We start from the raw sequence: 13806 nt of genomic DNA, 5'->3' as shown, positions 1-13806 counted from the left end.
GAAAAATGGGTACCCCAAATCAGAGTGCCCACCACAGTCTGAGCCTCCTGGTCCAGAGCGTGGACTCACTCCTGGGCAGGAGGCTCCAGCCTCCTTGCAGCCGTGCATGGCTACAGTCTTACCACTGGGGACCTCGGGGAGAAGGTGGGCTTTCTTTGTGAGCAGAACAAAGAAGGATCCAAGGCCAGGGGTAGTGGGGGGGGGGGTCGAGCAGGCACAGCCACAAGCTGGAAGGAGCCTACATCCCTGAGAACCACCTGGTGGCCCGGAATACCTACCTGGACCATGGGTGAGAAAGAAACTCTAACGGGTTAACCCACTGACGTCGTGGTGTTTATTCCAGCAGCCAGTGTAGCTGGACTGCTATGCGCCCAGCGTTTCTAGACTCTTGATATTTCTAAAAATGGCTACTAGAAACCAGTGAATCTCATTGACTTAATCTCCCTTTCCTTCCCTCACTTTAAGGTTTACTGAGAGTTGCTGAGCGTGAACATCTGACCCCTTACTTCACTTAGAACAGAAACAGAGCAGCCACTCACCAAGACAAGTCCGCCAAAAGTCAGCATCGTGGGGCCGATGTTAATCAAGGTGGTCACGATAACCCGGAACCTGGGATAAAACAGTTTCCGACACAAGGCAAAAGGACGATGGAACACTGACCCCGCGCGGGCAGGCTTGGTTTAGTGCCCCGCCCCCAGCCCTGGGTCTGCTCTTTAAATGCTGTCAGGAATTTGCCTTTACAATTTTATCAGAACCAGTCCATCTAAAGAGCTGAGGAGGGAGTTAACTTGTAGTTTCTCCTGAAGCAAAACAAAGCAAGACAGTTTTTTAAAAACGTACGAAAGATAATCACAGAGTTTCACAAGTAAGACACAGGTGGGTGTGGAGGTTGAAAACCATCTCGCCTCACCTGCGTTTCTCCCCACACCTTGTCCTTCATCAAACCTCCAGCCTGTTTTAAGGCTGATCTGTGACGTAGGTTGAAAACTATACATTTTGCAGAAGATCAGGACAGTCCTCAGATGGAGGCACCCCCACTCACTCTGAAAGGAACCTGGCCTCTCCAAACTAGGGTAGGTTTTCCCAGGTTTGGGGATCAGATTCCTGCAGTTGGCACTCAAGTTCTGCCTCTTTCGAGCTGTGCACCACTGGGGGAAATGCTTAACCTCTCTGAGCTTTACTATCATCACCTGTGAACTAGCGGATCGTAAAAGCCCCTGCATCAAGGGCTGTTAAGGGGATTTAACAAGACAATGGTGAGCACACTCAGCTGCCATCACGACCACTGCCCAGTCACTAGGCTGCACACACAGCTGAGGGAGCAGGTCACAGGGATAAAAGTGACCGACAGAATCCCTTTCATGCGGAATGGCCATGTGGGTGCTCTTCCCCATCTTCACGGGCTCCCTTCCCCTCCTCACTGCCCCCAGAGAACCCAGATCCTCTAAACAAGTGACATCCTGGGTTCACAGCTGAGTGTGTTTATAGTTCCACCACCGCAGGGTGGTTTCTGTCCCGCCCAAGGTGGGGGACCACCCAGGTACAGCCATTTCTCGTGGCTTCACCTTTACCTCTGAATGCTGACAATGACCCTTAAGAGCCGGAGTATTCTCAAAATCAAGACAATATCCAGTATCTGCTGACTGTTGTATTTTCTTGCTGGAAAAAGAACACAATCATGTAACGTTGCGTTTTCTGAGCACCTCTGGCTTGACCCTTTTACTCATTGAGGTCTGAGACTCTGTGGGTCCTGGGAAAAGATGGGCGTCACCTCAAGAACAGGGCGATGGCCCTGAGCAATGAGGGAGTACTGCCTCGAGTCACTCAGCCCCCCAGCGAAGCAAAGCCACGCTGAGCGTCCCCTCCAGCCCCTAGAGCTACAAATCACGAGTGTGGAAGCAGACTTCAGACCATCATCAGTGACTGTGCATCCCGTTCTACAGAAGAACACATTTCAACAAGCCCTTCCTCCCCAGCATTCATTTCACAGCCACATTAAGAAGGTGCTGTATCTCTAAGCAGTCCCTGCCGTCTACAGGAAGGAGCGTGTGTGTCAGCAGTGGGACATGCTGGGGAGCCAGGGGAGGGTAGAAAGAAGCGGGTGGTGGACAGAGGCTGGTGCTACAGCTGGACGCTGGGCGGGGGCCAACACAGGCAGAGGGTCAAGGATGAGCCCTGACACCAAGGGCAGTTTTGGAGGGATGACCAGGTGAGTCTTAGGGCTGGCAGACACCTACAAGTGAAGTCTCTAACATACAGTTAAACACAAACAAAGCAACCATCCTTCTCCAGAACAAGGGACACTCTGACTACTTCTCTTGTGTCCCCACTGCCTCGCCCCAAACACCTTAGTGGCGCACCATGGATATTCTACAAAGACTACTGACTGAACGCACAATCCCGGGAGGCAGGGAAGCTGAGAGTCAGTGGCACTGACCTGACTGGATGGTGGTGTTGGCCACAGTGGCCACCAGGGCTGCAATGATGATCAGCGTATCAAACCTAAAAATGCAGAGGCAGCGTCACCGAGGAATCAAGGGGAAGGGCCGTCAAGCTCAGGGCACGATGGATCCCGAGAAAACTCTGAATTCAATTATCTGATGCGAAGCAACGATCCAGCCACCCAACTGATCCAGCCATGATTTTTAGGACAGCAGATACAAACACTCTGATCGTTTACTGGCTGTTCCAATGAACCATCTCCAGGGAGATTTGTATGAATCAGGTAACTGGTATCACTCTGTCTTCCAATAACTATCTACTTGCAAGAATACTTTGGTACTTTTTCAGAACACGACGTATAATCTTTCTTGGCATTAATTTTACTAATTGCATCGTAAACTTTTCAACTAAAAGGTTCATCACTTCTTTCCAACAATGGTGCCACAGTGACAGACAACACCGGCCAGGTCCCATTGGGCCACACGTAGTGAGTTTCTTGGCACTGAGAGCAGTGACCACAAAGATCCAACCCTGCCAAGCTATGCACCAGGCCAGTGTCCCGCGGTGCCTGGCAGTGGCACCTGAGATGGTCTGCGGCATGTAAGCAATGGTTTGAGACCAGGAGGTACACAGACTGGGTCACAGGAGGTCACAGGAGACACACCTAGCCCAGGGAAGAGCTTGTCCAACCACACAGGCCAAGTTTTCTGATAAAAGACCAGGGAGTGGGCCGGGGAGCTATGGAAGAAACTGTCTCACTGGGTGTGATATTCGAAGGTCCTCTCCAAATCCAAGATGCCATCATCTGCAATTCTAATTTTAGAATCATTCAAACTACATAAGTAACAGTTGTGACTGAGCCAGCTGTTCCCCTGCCCCCAAGATTTCATCATAAGATGCCTCAAAACTAGGCAGATGGAGCTTGTAAAACTCCAACTTTATTCCCCAGACCATGGCAGGAGGCCCCTCTCTTCTCCCACAGCCCCCTCCTCAGAACACACGGACTCACCAGTTCCAGAACTGCTTCCTTCCAAAATACGCTCTGGGCTCATACGTGTACAGTTTCAGGAGGATCTCAATGATGTAGAGAGAAAGGAAAAGCCATTCCGCATAGGAAATGAAGGGGTTTTTCTCATCCAGAGCAATGAATATGGCATTTATTAGGATGATGACATCATAAGCCCAGACAAAAACCCTGGCAGGAGGGAAAAAAAGAAGAGATCCAATCAGGACGCGTGTCAGTTAGACTGATCAAACATAGGTTCTCCAATCAAGATAAATGACTCTTTCTGGAGCACATCTACTTGGGAATAAAAGATGGACTTAACACTGGCATCCTTGACGACCATTCCAGCAACTCTAACTCGTGTCTTCTTCCCACATACTTTACAGCGTCAAAGGGCCATATTTGATATCCACTTCCTAGTGACTCTGATGGGGCTGGAACTTCCTGAATTCAGAGAGTGGTCAGCTTCCCTGGATCTGGAAGCACGTCCAGTCTGCGGCCCCTGAGCACCAGGAAATATCAAAGAAGGAAGCAGAATCTAGACGCCTGTCCTTTGGCTGAAGTTAAAACACAGCATGTCCACAACTCCCTCCATGCCTCCCTGAGAAACCAAAAGCAGCAAGCAGGTGGCTGATTTACAGCTTCAATGACGAAGCACATTCAACCCAGACAGCATCAACAGAGTCTTCTATTTTTAAAGCAATTTGAGGGAAAACTGGCCCGGTCTCACTTGCCTGTGCCGAACCACCTTCTGGACCAAGAGGCTTGCAGACGACTGGTATACCCGAGGCATCCAGGCTTCCAGTGGGTGTCTCTTGACATTGATGGTGATCACCTGGATGTTGAGGAGGTCAGGCAGGCGTAGAAAGTTCACTTTGTCTGCAGTAAAAAAAAAAAAAGTGACCCCTTAATACATGGCCACTGTGACAATAAGGTCCAAAGGGTGAAGCCAACTCAGCACAGACTCTCGGATCTGCATTTCACAGGTGAAGAGCTGAAGCCTTAAAGGGTGGAGGCCCAAGACCAAGGGGCCAAGGAGTGGCACAGCCTCCCACCCATCCTGACTCAGACCCTCAGCCCGCCCAAGACAGCCAGCCCAAGCATGTGACTTTGCTAGTTCACAGATGCCACCGCCTCACTCCCTGCCTTCCACCCTGCTTTTCTCCTCACTCAGGCCATCACTGCTTTCCATGTGTGCCTGACCTACCTTCCCAGCCTCAACCCCCCTCCCCTTCCTCCTCACGAAGCCTCCAAAGCAGGTATAATCCATACCCTTCCCGTTGAACTCCTACCCTCTTCTCTGCCCACCCTCCCTCTCCACCTCTTCTCAGGGACTCACTCAAACCCAGAGCCTCCACAACAGGTTGGCCCATCACCTCAGGCCAAAGTGCAGTGGGCACTTTCCTGACCAGCCTGGACCCACCCAGCTGCTGGGTCGATGCTCTCTGGACTTGCTGAGCGCCCAGGCTACCCTCCACCGCCCCAAGCACTTCTCCCCGACCAGGTAGGTCAGATGTTGACCACGAGTCAACTGAGCTGGTTCTCAAACCCGTTTGTGCATTAACTTCCTGTTACCTATAACTTAAAGAAACATCACATCAGCAGATGAAGTCAGATTGTACATAGAGTGCTGCTGCTTCTTTGAAAACCAAGTTGAATGCTTTGCAAACTTTAAAGAAAAGTGCTGAAGGGGGGAAGGCATAGCTCAAGTGGCAGAGTGCATGCTTAGCAGGCACAAGGTCCTGGGTTCAATCCCCAGGGCCTCCTCCAAAAAATAAATAACTAAACCTAATAAGGAAGGAAGGAAGGAAGAGAAAGAAAGAGAGAGAGAGAGAAAGAAAGAGAGAGAAAGAAAGAAAAAGAAAAGTGCTGAAATAAATTTCAGATCATGTAGAGCTGACACAGCTGTTCAAGACTGGGATGGAGGTTTTAAATCCTAGAATGCTTCTCACTTAGAGGGCTGGCAGGAGGCTGGCCTCCATTTCAAGTTTTCAGAAGTAAACAGCGAATCCTGGTTCTACAGGTGCCACCACAGTGTGGTTTATGCAAGAAGAATGATGGGGAACTGCCATCAACAGACACTCAGGCAAACAGAAAGCCTCAGCCCATCAGATGTGTGGCCTCATCTGAGTGAAGAGCCTGAATTTGACAAAACCCTTCAGTGACATGGGACAGTCACGCTGCTACTTCCCCAGGAGCCATATAGTCCTAAGAATAAGAGAGTGCATGAGTCCATCCAGTTGGATGAAAGACGCTCTTAGATATCCCAGGAGAGCTTAGTCCCTGTGTCTTTACAGTTAGGAGCACAATGCACGCACATATCTTAGTAGCTGAAGGCATGAACTGAAGCATGGCCTCGGAGAATTACGTGATGTGATAACTTGGATCCAGGGACCTTGGCCACGTGAGCCCCTCCATCGGAGAGGTAGGGAGATGCTGCCATGACAACCACAAGCAAGGTTTGGAGTGACCTACCAACAGGAACCCAGCCAAAACCTCAGCCATTAAATAACCTCAACCAGCAGGGAACCCATCAGTCTCCCTGGGCTCACATCATTAAATCCAGAAGATTCTGTAGAACAAGAAAGGACAAAGAGAATCAAAACCATGGTAATTTTGTGTCAAGAAGGAATCTGTCCCCCATCTGATACTTTATGGTGGAGATCAAGAGTCAGCAAACTTTCTTCTGTAAAGGGCCAGAGAGTGAATACGTTAGGGTTTGTGGGCTGTGCGGTCTCTGTTTCAACCACTCAGTTCTGCTGTCATAGCACGAAAGCCGCCATAAACAATACACAAGTGGATGCGCCTGGCTGTGTTCCAGTAAAATTTTATTCAGAAGCGCAGGCAGTGCGCCATATGTAGCCTGTGGAACGTAGTCTGCCAAGCCTCGGTGTAGATCCATCACTTGATCCGTATCCTCTGTTAATAATAATTCGAGTCAGCTCTTTTCTTTCCACATTTGCAAGTTCCATGTTTCTCAGTTTAACACTAGATTTGTGTCTAACACTTTCAGCACTAATGGAATTCCAATTCTCAGCCTTGGAAACCACAAATGCCCATAACTGCTGACCGAGGGGGACAGTGAGAACGTTCGGAGAACGGTGGCTCTCCCTTGCCTGTGCTGAGTGGAGACTATCACGAAGCATGAAATTCTGTCTGGCTTTCTGTTATTAAAACTGTCTTTGAAAGTGCTGGTTGAGGGGTAGGTATAGCTCAGTGGTAGAGCACATGCTTAGCATGCCTGAGGTCCTGGGTTCAAGCCCCCTCCCCTCCATTTAAAAAAAATTTTTAAATTAAAATTAAAAAATTAAGAAAATGTTGGCTAAACAAAGGAGACTTTGAACCCACAGACATCAGAAATTACTGCTATCACCTATAAAAGATAACCTACGATTCCCAACCTATGATTCCCTAAACACCAGCCAATCTGACTGGCTGTCTTCCCCAAAGATGCCTTTGCCCTGGTAACAGTATTTAAACTGACATTGCTGTTTTGTAAAAAGTAAAATACTGAGAACATTGGCTAAGCCATGAGCTCATGGGTGCTTTCTTTTTGCTACAGCCATGGAGCTCGGATAAAATCTATGGCTCTGATGGAGTCCTTTTGTCAAACCAGATGAGACCTCGTCTCTAATTTACAAATAGGATCCTGACTCAGGTAGCAAAACTGAGCAGGACTCAGTCATGAGCCAGCAAATGGTAGTCAGGGTGGTGGGTGTGTCCTGGGGGAGTCAGGTGGCCCTGGGCAAACGACATAACCTCTGTGGGTCTCAGTTTCCATGCTGACAAATGAGGACAACAAGACCCCCAACTGGGTGAGTCTGGGGACGATCACATACACACAAGGCATGGAAATACTTGCCAATGCCACACGCGGGACAAGCAGGCTCCCCATATTATTACTGATAATAACTATCAACAGCTACTACATGACTATTTAGGTTACTTTCAACTTTTCACATCTAAATGCTAAATGCAATTTAGACGTATATTTATACAGCCCTTTTCTGCATCTTAGATGCGCTCCCAAAAGCAGAATCCTGAGAGGGGAAGGAAAATGGAAAAACATCCATCCCATCACTTTTAGAAGCCCCTCCGACCCCCAACCCACGTTCCGATGCACGAGGAAGAGGAACGCTAGTGGCCAAGGCTTCTTACCCACGTGACCCTTCTGTCCCTCGTCCAAGATCCTCAGAAGGAGCTCCAGGTGGGAACTGCTGATGTCCGGTGCCACCACCTTGACCAGCCGCCTCCACTGGGCCTCCTTCACCACAGACTCTGTGCCCACCTTGACTTTCAGAATGTTGAAAGCCTCTATCATTTTGCGACGCTTCAGGTATGCCAGTGTGCGAATCTCGTTCTTTAAAAAAAAACAAAAACAGAATTGTGTTTTGATAAGAGAAAGATTCAAGAAAGCCTTGTGTCTTCGCCCGAAACATTTCAAGGTAATGGAAGAGTCCAAGAGAAGTCACCGACGGGCCTGCGGATGCGCAAGGGACCAAAGCCCTCCAGGCTCCAGGTGCGTGTCCCTGACCCCCCGCCTGCAGAAACGGAACTCCGCTTACCCAGTGCAAACCAGGGAGCCCATGACAGGTAATCTGGGTGGGGACAAACAGCAGCAGGAGGCAGACAGGTCCAAGCTCCACTCTGCCCAGGAGGAGGGGAGATTCCGGAAAGGAAGGAAACCGGGTGTGCTGCTGAGAGGGGGCATGCGGGAGAGCGAGGACACAGAGCCACCATTAAGTCCATCGAGAGAGGGGGAGGGGGAGGAAAGGCAGGGAAGTGAAACTAGGCCAGAAGTAAGTGGTCCAGAAAGAAGAGGTCCAGGGCAGGAAGGACAGCGGGGGACTGCCGGGAGCTGCCATTGGCCTGACTGTGCACAGGGAACCTTCCAGAAGGGGGAAGCCCCCTCGAGTTACAGGTGGCCACCTCGATGCCTACCCCTTCTGCTCCCTATAGGGCCTGGTACCCCATATCATCATCACTTAATTGATTACATGGCTGGACCTTAATTCTTAATAGATGCAGCTGTGTCTTCATCACCTTTGGCTCCTCAGGACTTTGGTGTTGGGCACATGAAGCGTGTGTTAAGGTGTGCTTGCTGATGGATTCATCAGCAGAAGATCAATTTTTGAGGCGTGTTACCAAAAGAAACACTTCCCTGGGGGAGAAGGGAGGCAGAGCAACAGTTCTGTCCCGCAGTGAACAAGAGGGGAGGCAGGACAGACTCCCTGGGACAGCTGCCTCCTGCTCAGAGGGAGGAATCCAGAGTCAGAGGGCCACTGGGAGGCCTGACCTTGGGGTCAGGAGCAGCTGGGGTGCCCACAATGCATAGACTCCTCAGGACGTGGACAGGCCAGACACCTTCAAAGGGCAGTTTGGCCAAATCTCAGACTCCAGCCCTACCACCCGCTTCTCCTTGGCTGCAAGCTTTTAAGTTCTTCCCCTTGGTGGGAACATCCCTAAGCCAAGAAAAATTCCTCACAGAATTAAAAGGATCAAAAAGCAAAAGGCTATGTTGTCCCTTAAGGAAAATAATCCTTTGATGAAACCTTTCTCTGTGCAGTTAGTTTTACAATCGGAGAAAACAGCCAGTGGGAAACGTGGGCGGGGCAGTGGCCGTGGCGGGCAGGCGAGACGACAGGTATCCTGGTAGACTCCGGGCTGGAAATAAAGCATGCTCCACTCCAAGCACTCAGAAGCCTCTGCCCACCCAACACCTCGAGGAATTCTCCAGACATCAGTCAAACAGGAAGGCACCAGGGCAGAAACTGTTGGCTTTAAGGAGTTTCTGCTTCTGTTGGAGGGGAAAAAGGAACCAGAATCTTGGAGAATCTCCCAACCCCAGTGATACACATGACAGTTCAAGGAGCCATGAACAATTCGATGCATTAGGAGCGAGGAGCAAAGCCAGGCCCTGCCCCTGCACGTGAGCCTGGGAGACACTGTCAGTCTGATCACAGACTGGGGCAAGGAACCGCCCAGCCCAGCAGAAGAGAGCAAGGTGCCCAACAAGTCTTCAGATTCCCCAAAGCAAAAGGAAAATGGACACTTCCAAATATTTAGCTGATGCGTTTGCCAGCCTGCCTCCCACTGCACCCAGCCAGGCACCTGCCCCCACCCTGACCCCCGGGGTCATGCGCGTTACCTTTAAGTGCTTCCTGTAATTGTTGTAGACGACAGCCAGAAAGACGGACATGAAGATGTAGGTGTTGATGATGATGTAGGTTATAAAATACAGAGAATACCACCAATTGAACTCATAGGCAGGCATCCTAGAAGGAAATCAGTCTTTCATGGTTTTTCATGCCCTCGGTCCACAGCGCATAGAAGGCTGACCGTAGGTGACATCCCACATGGACAGTCCAGGTGCCGAGGCACAGGGAAACCTCTCTCACAGTAACTCTCCCCCAGACAGTGTGATGGGGCCTCAAAGCCACCAACATCCTTGATGCTAAACAGCTTGCCCCAAACCTGCTTCTGAAATTTTTAGTGCCTTAGACAGGTGCCAACTTTCAAAGCAGGCAGGACCTTGGAGATCCCCCCAACCCATTTCTTCCCTTCACAGTGTGAAAATCAAAAGTCCTAAAAGGAGGGTGACTGACCAGAATTACAGAGGGAATCTGAAACATGGCTCTTGGGTTTACACTCAAGGCTTGTCAGGAACACCAGACTGCCTTGCTGGGCGGCAGATAATTCTCTGTCCGCACTGGGACACTGAGAATCAAAGGGGCGCCCGTAATAATGGCACCAGGACAAAAGGCAGAAACCAGGATGCATTCTCACACCGCCTTTAAAGGCAACTGGATTCTGTTCAGGAGGGGATCTTGTGGGCAGCAGGCTAGGGTCCGAGGGAAAGAGCCAAGAGAACACAAGGAGGGCCAGGAGCTTCACCTTGCTCATTTTTCGCCAGAGCCAGGCCCCAGAGTGAGCAACAATCCAGAACAAGTTGACGTGACGGTCCTCCACAGTACGAGACGACAGGAAACCCGCCCCTCCCCGCAGCGCAGGATGTGATGGGATGGGATTGACATCTGAGGTTAGAGCTCCATGCACACAGAACCCCAAGAGCTATCTACTCAGTGGGTCACTGTTTAATGATCTTACCTCCATGAACAAGGCAAATCCACAACACAAAGGTCATTAGAAAAAACCCCGTGATGTTTTCCTCCCAAGTAATGTCCACGTGTGTGGAAAACTGGCACTAGGGGGTGGCGAGAGGTGACAGCCACTAATCTTTACATTTCTTTCCTGTCTCATTTAGCCCAAAAGCCACATCAGTGCTTAGGGGAACAAGCCATGATTCCTTACAAAAATGGCTTAGGCGTCTAACTCAAGACTCAAAGAAAATCCCAGACGAGAAAGTGGGCTCGACTATTTAAGTTGAATCTCAAGAGATGTCTCCTGTTGCCTTCAGTTTAAAAAAAAATCATCTAAATTTAGTTTTAGAGAGGGTAGGCTATCTTTAGTGTGAACATTTTGGGTGCTTCAAAAATTTTACAACGAATATGAATAAACAGAAAATCACTATTTTTTTCTCTTACAGCTGCTTTTGACAAAGTGAACTCTGTTCAGGTAACAGATGCCCATGGACCTGAACTGGGGACTCACGTACATGACATCGGGGCTGTTTGCAGTAGTGACCAGCACATAGAGCTCAAACGCTATGTCCAGGATGTTTGTGAAGTAGGGCGATCCTTCCACTGTCTTAAGACCCCTAAAGAGGAACCAACAACACAGAGTGAGAAAGCCCACACACATAAACGAAGTTGTGGTTTCCGACACACTTTCCCCTTTCCCCTTTCGATTCTCTCACCAACAGGCTGAACCCAAACGTGGGAGATTCTCTGGAAGTTTGTACTTCCAGAGCAGCGCACTCACCTGTCCCCAAAGAGCTTCAGGGCCATGAGGGAGAATGTCCCCACACTGAAGATAAACAAGAGGAAGACGTAGAGGACATCAGGCAGCGTGTTCCGGATGCTTCGGAAAGCCCTTCGGATCTGGGAAGACAAAATTTCATTTCACTGACGAGACATCAGCTAATTTTCTGCAAAAACAAAAAACCCGCCCTCGAGTGTCCTACATCACATCCTTACCTGACGGCTTTCGGGGAAGTTAATCAGGAACACGGGCCTTAAGGCCCTTGACCATCGGATGCCATAGACGTTAAGAGCTTCCAGGATCCCGTAGACAATCAGATCAACCAAGGTCAACTGTGAGAGACACAGGACAGGTGTCAGTACTGCCAGAGGACAGAGCAAGTGTGTGTGGATGCAGGTTTGCTGGCCCAGAAAGAGGCTCCATGACACATAAGAAAAGCAAGTTTCATTGGACAGCATAATCCAGTTTCATAATAGAATATTAATAGCAGTTGTCATTTGAGAGTTTACTATGAGCCATGCTGTCTAATAAGCACTTTTTGTAGATTATTCCATTTTATCTCACCGCACTGATAAAGTGGGCACCGTTGCTGGATGGAAACACTTGAGGCACAGAGAGGGAGATCATGGGGGCCCCGTCACACAGCTAATAAGAGGCGTAGACCTGGCACTGGAACCCAGGTAGTCTGGCATCAGAGCCCTGGCAGCTACGCACACTGCTACGAGCACCCAGACTGCATCGTATTTAACTTTAAACTTTCCTCCAATTCGACATATGATAGAGTTTTCTAGTCTGGCAATGGGGTAAAAATATCTAGAATACAGAAAATCCTGATTAATTCTTATTAATGTCAGTCTGTGATCCTGCAGGCAGGGCAAAAGAAGAACCCAGTGCTATTTTAGAAAAATATAAGTTAAAAAGGAATAATCTACTAACATCAAAAGTGTTAGCTCAGTTCCTTTGGCAGCAAGAGGATCCAGAAAGAGCCAATGCAGAGGAGAGAAAGGACCCAGGAACAGGCTGGTGCTGCCGGTGCACTGGGCACCCACTGAAGGAACCCACCCAGGGCAGCAGGGACAGGCAGATAACAAAAGATTATAGTGTCTGAGAAGACTTCCTGGAGGAGGCACTCTTTGGTGGAATCTCAAAGCAAATAAAATTCTTTAAAAGGAGAAAACCCAGAAAGGTCTAGAGCCATGGCAGGAAGGCATCCTAAAGGGACACCTGGGGAAACAGAGGGTCCCGAGGTAGGGGCGGGGGGAGCAGGAAGTGATGAGACTGATGGCAGGGGCTTTGAGGACCAGGCTAAAAAGGTAAGTCTTATTCCCAGGGTCTGGGGAACCCAGAAAGTCTTTCGGGTAGGGGTGATGGAGCCAAAGGAGTGAGATCTCCCTGGTAACAGATGCAGGACAGACTTGGACAGGGCAACCGTGTATCCTCAACCAATTCACTCCATACACCTTTACGGAGCGCCTCTTGCATGCAGGGCATTGTTCTAGTGCTGGAGGAGGAGCAAAGAGCCAGCTGGAAAGTGCCTGCCCTCGTGGAGCGCGTACTCCGGTGGGAAGGAACATCCCTGATGATAAGTATGCTCTTTGGCAGGTGGCCAGACCTGCTCTGGAGAAAACCCAGGTGAGGATGGGGCTGAGGGCGTGCAGGGAGGTGGCATGGGAGGGGTCCTACGGGGGAGGGACACAGAGCCCAGCCACGACAAGGAGTTTGGCTTTTCTCTGATGGGAAATGGGAAGTTGCTGGATGATCTGAAGCAGGAAGCACGCGGACTGGACTTAGGCTTGAAAAGTGCGCATGTGCACACCATATTCTAGACACCGTGCCAGGAGTTTTAGGGGACGAGGAGGGACCTCTGACCCGGACCTGAGAGGGGGCCATGTAGCAAAAAAGGCCCTGAAGGAGGTACGTGCTCCCCTGGAGGAGAGCAGGGGTGCCTTTTTCTATTTTACAGCCTGTCTGTATTGTATGGATTTCTTTCTTCCAAAAATAGCCTCCCCCCCAACTTGTTTCTTTCAGTTTTCCCACCCATCCCATCCTCCACCTTCCTGTGTCAGGCGACGTTGCGTTATGGGCGGAACCCAAGCTGTGGTCACAGGCACTACCCCAGATTGAGCATTCTTGTATTCGTTCGTTTTTCAGTAATAGAAAGTGAAGCTATTTCTAAAAAATAAGAACAGATAGACACTCTGCATATTCTGAGAGTTCGGTAGACGTGAAAAACAGGGAAGTCAGAACAAGTACTTAGAGAAAGGGTGAGAAAAGACAGTGAATATTCCACACAAAAGAGACACTGCCAATGGGGGAAGAGCCGGCGGTGCTTGACGGACAGCATGCAGCTCGGGCAGCTGGATGGAGGGGACCTCTGGAGGCACCTTTGCAAGACTGGTGGCGCCAGAGTGCTCGACAGTCCCAGGGGCTCATAGACACTTTTTGAGCAAGGAAGGTTGTGATCGGAGGTGTGACTG

General features: G+C 49.8%; 1 protein-coding gene across 1 annotated transcript in view; it reads right to left on the bottom strand.

The window, feature by feature from the left end:
* The window catches only part of LOC105092958 (two pore calcium channel protein 1-like), a 33600-nt gene that overhangs the window by 7649 nt on the left and 12145 nt on the right, over positions 1-13806 (bottom strand). The window contains exons 5-14 of the mRNA XM_031441233.2: positions 11545-11661; positions 11330-11448; positions 11064-11165; positions 9597-9723; positions 7607-7808; positions 4183-4327; positions 3452-3637; positions 2438-2502; positions 1572-1659; positions 540-609 (exon numbers count right to left, since the gene is read on the bottom strand). Coding sequence (XP_031297093.2) covers positions 540-609; positions 1572-1659; positions 2438-2502; positions 3452-3637; positions 4183-4327; positions 7607-7808; positions 9597-9723; positions 11064-11165; positions 11330-11448; positions 11545-11661 — 1221 coding nt within the window. The remainder of the gene's footprint in view (positions 1-539; positions 610-1571; positions 1660-2437; positions 2503-3451; positions 3638-4182; positions 4328-7606; positions 7809-9596; positions 9724-11063; positions 11166-11329; positions 11449-11544; positions 11662-13806) is intronic.

The sequence above is a fragment of the Camelus dromedarius genome, chromosome 33, assembly GCF_036321535.1.
Source record: "Camelus dromedarius isolate mCamDro1 chromosome 33, mCamDro1.pat, whole genome shotgun sequence".
Classification (NCBI taxonomy): Eukaryota; Metazoa; Chordata; class Mammalia; order Artiodactyla; family Camelidae; genus Camelus; species Camelus dromedarius.
The sequence above is the reverse complement of the archived record's forward strand: the minus strand, read 5'-3'. Positions and strand labels throughout refer to the sequence as shown.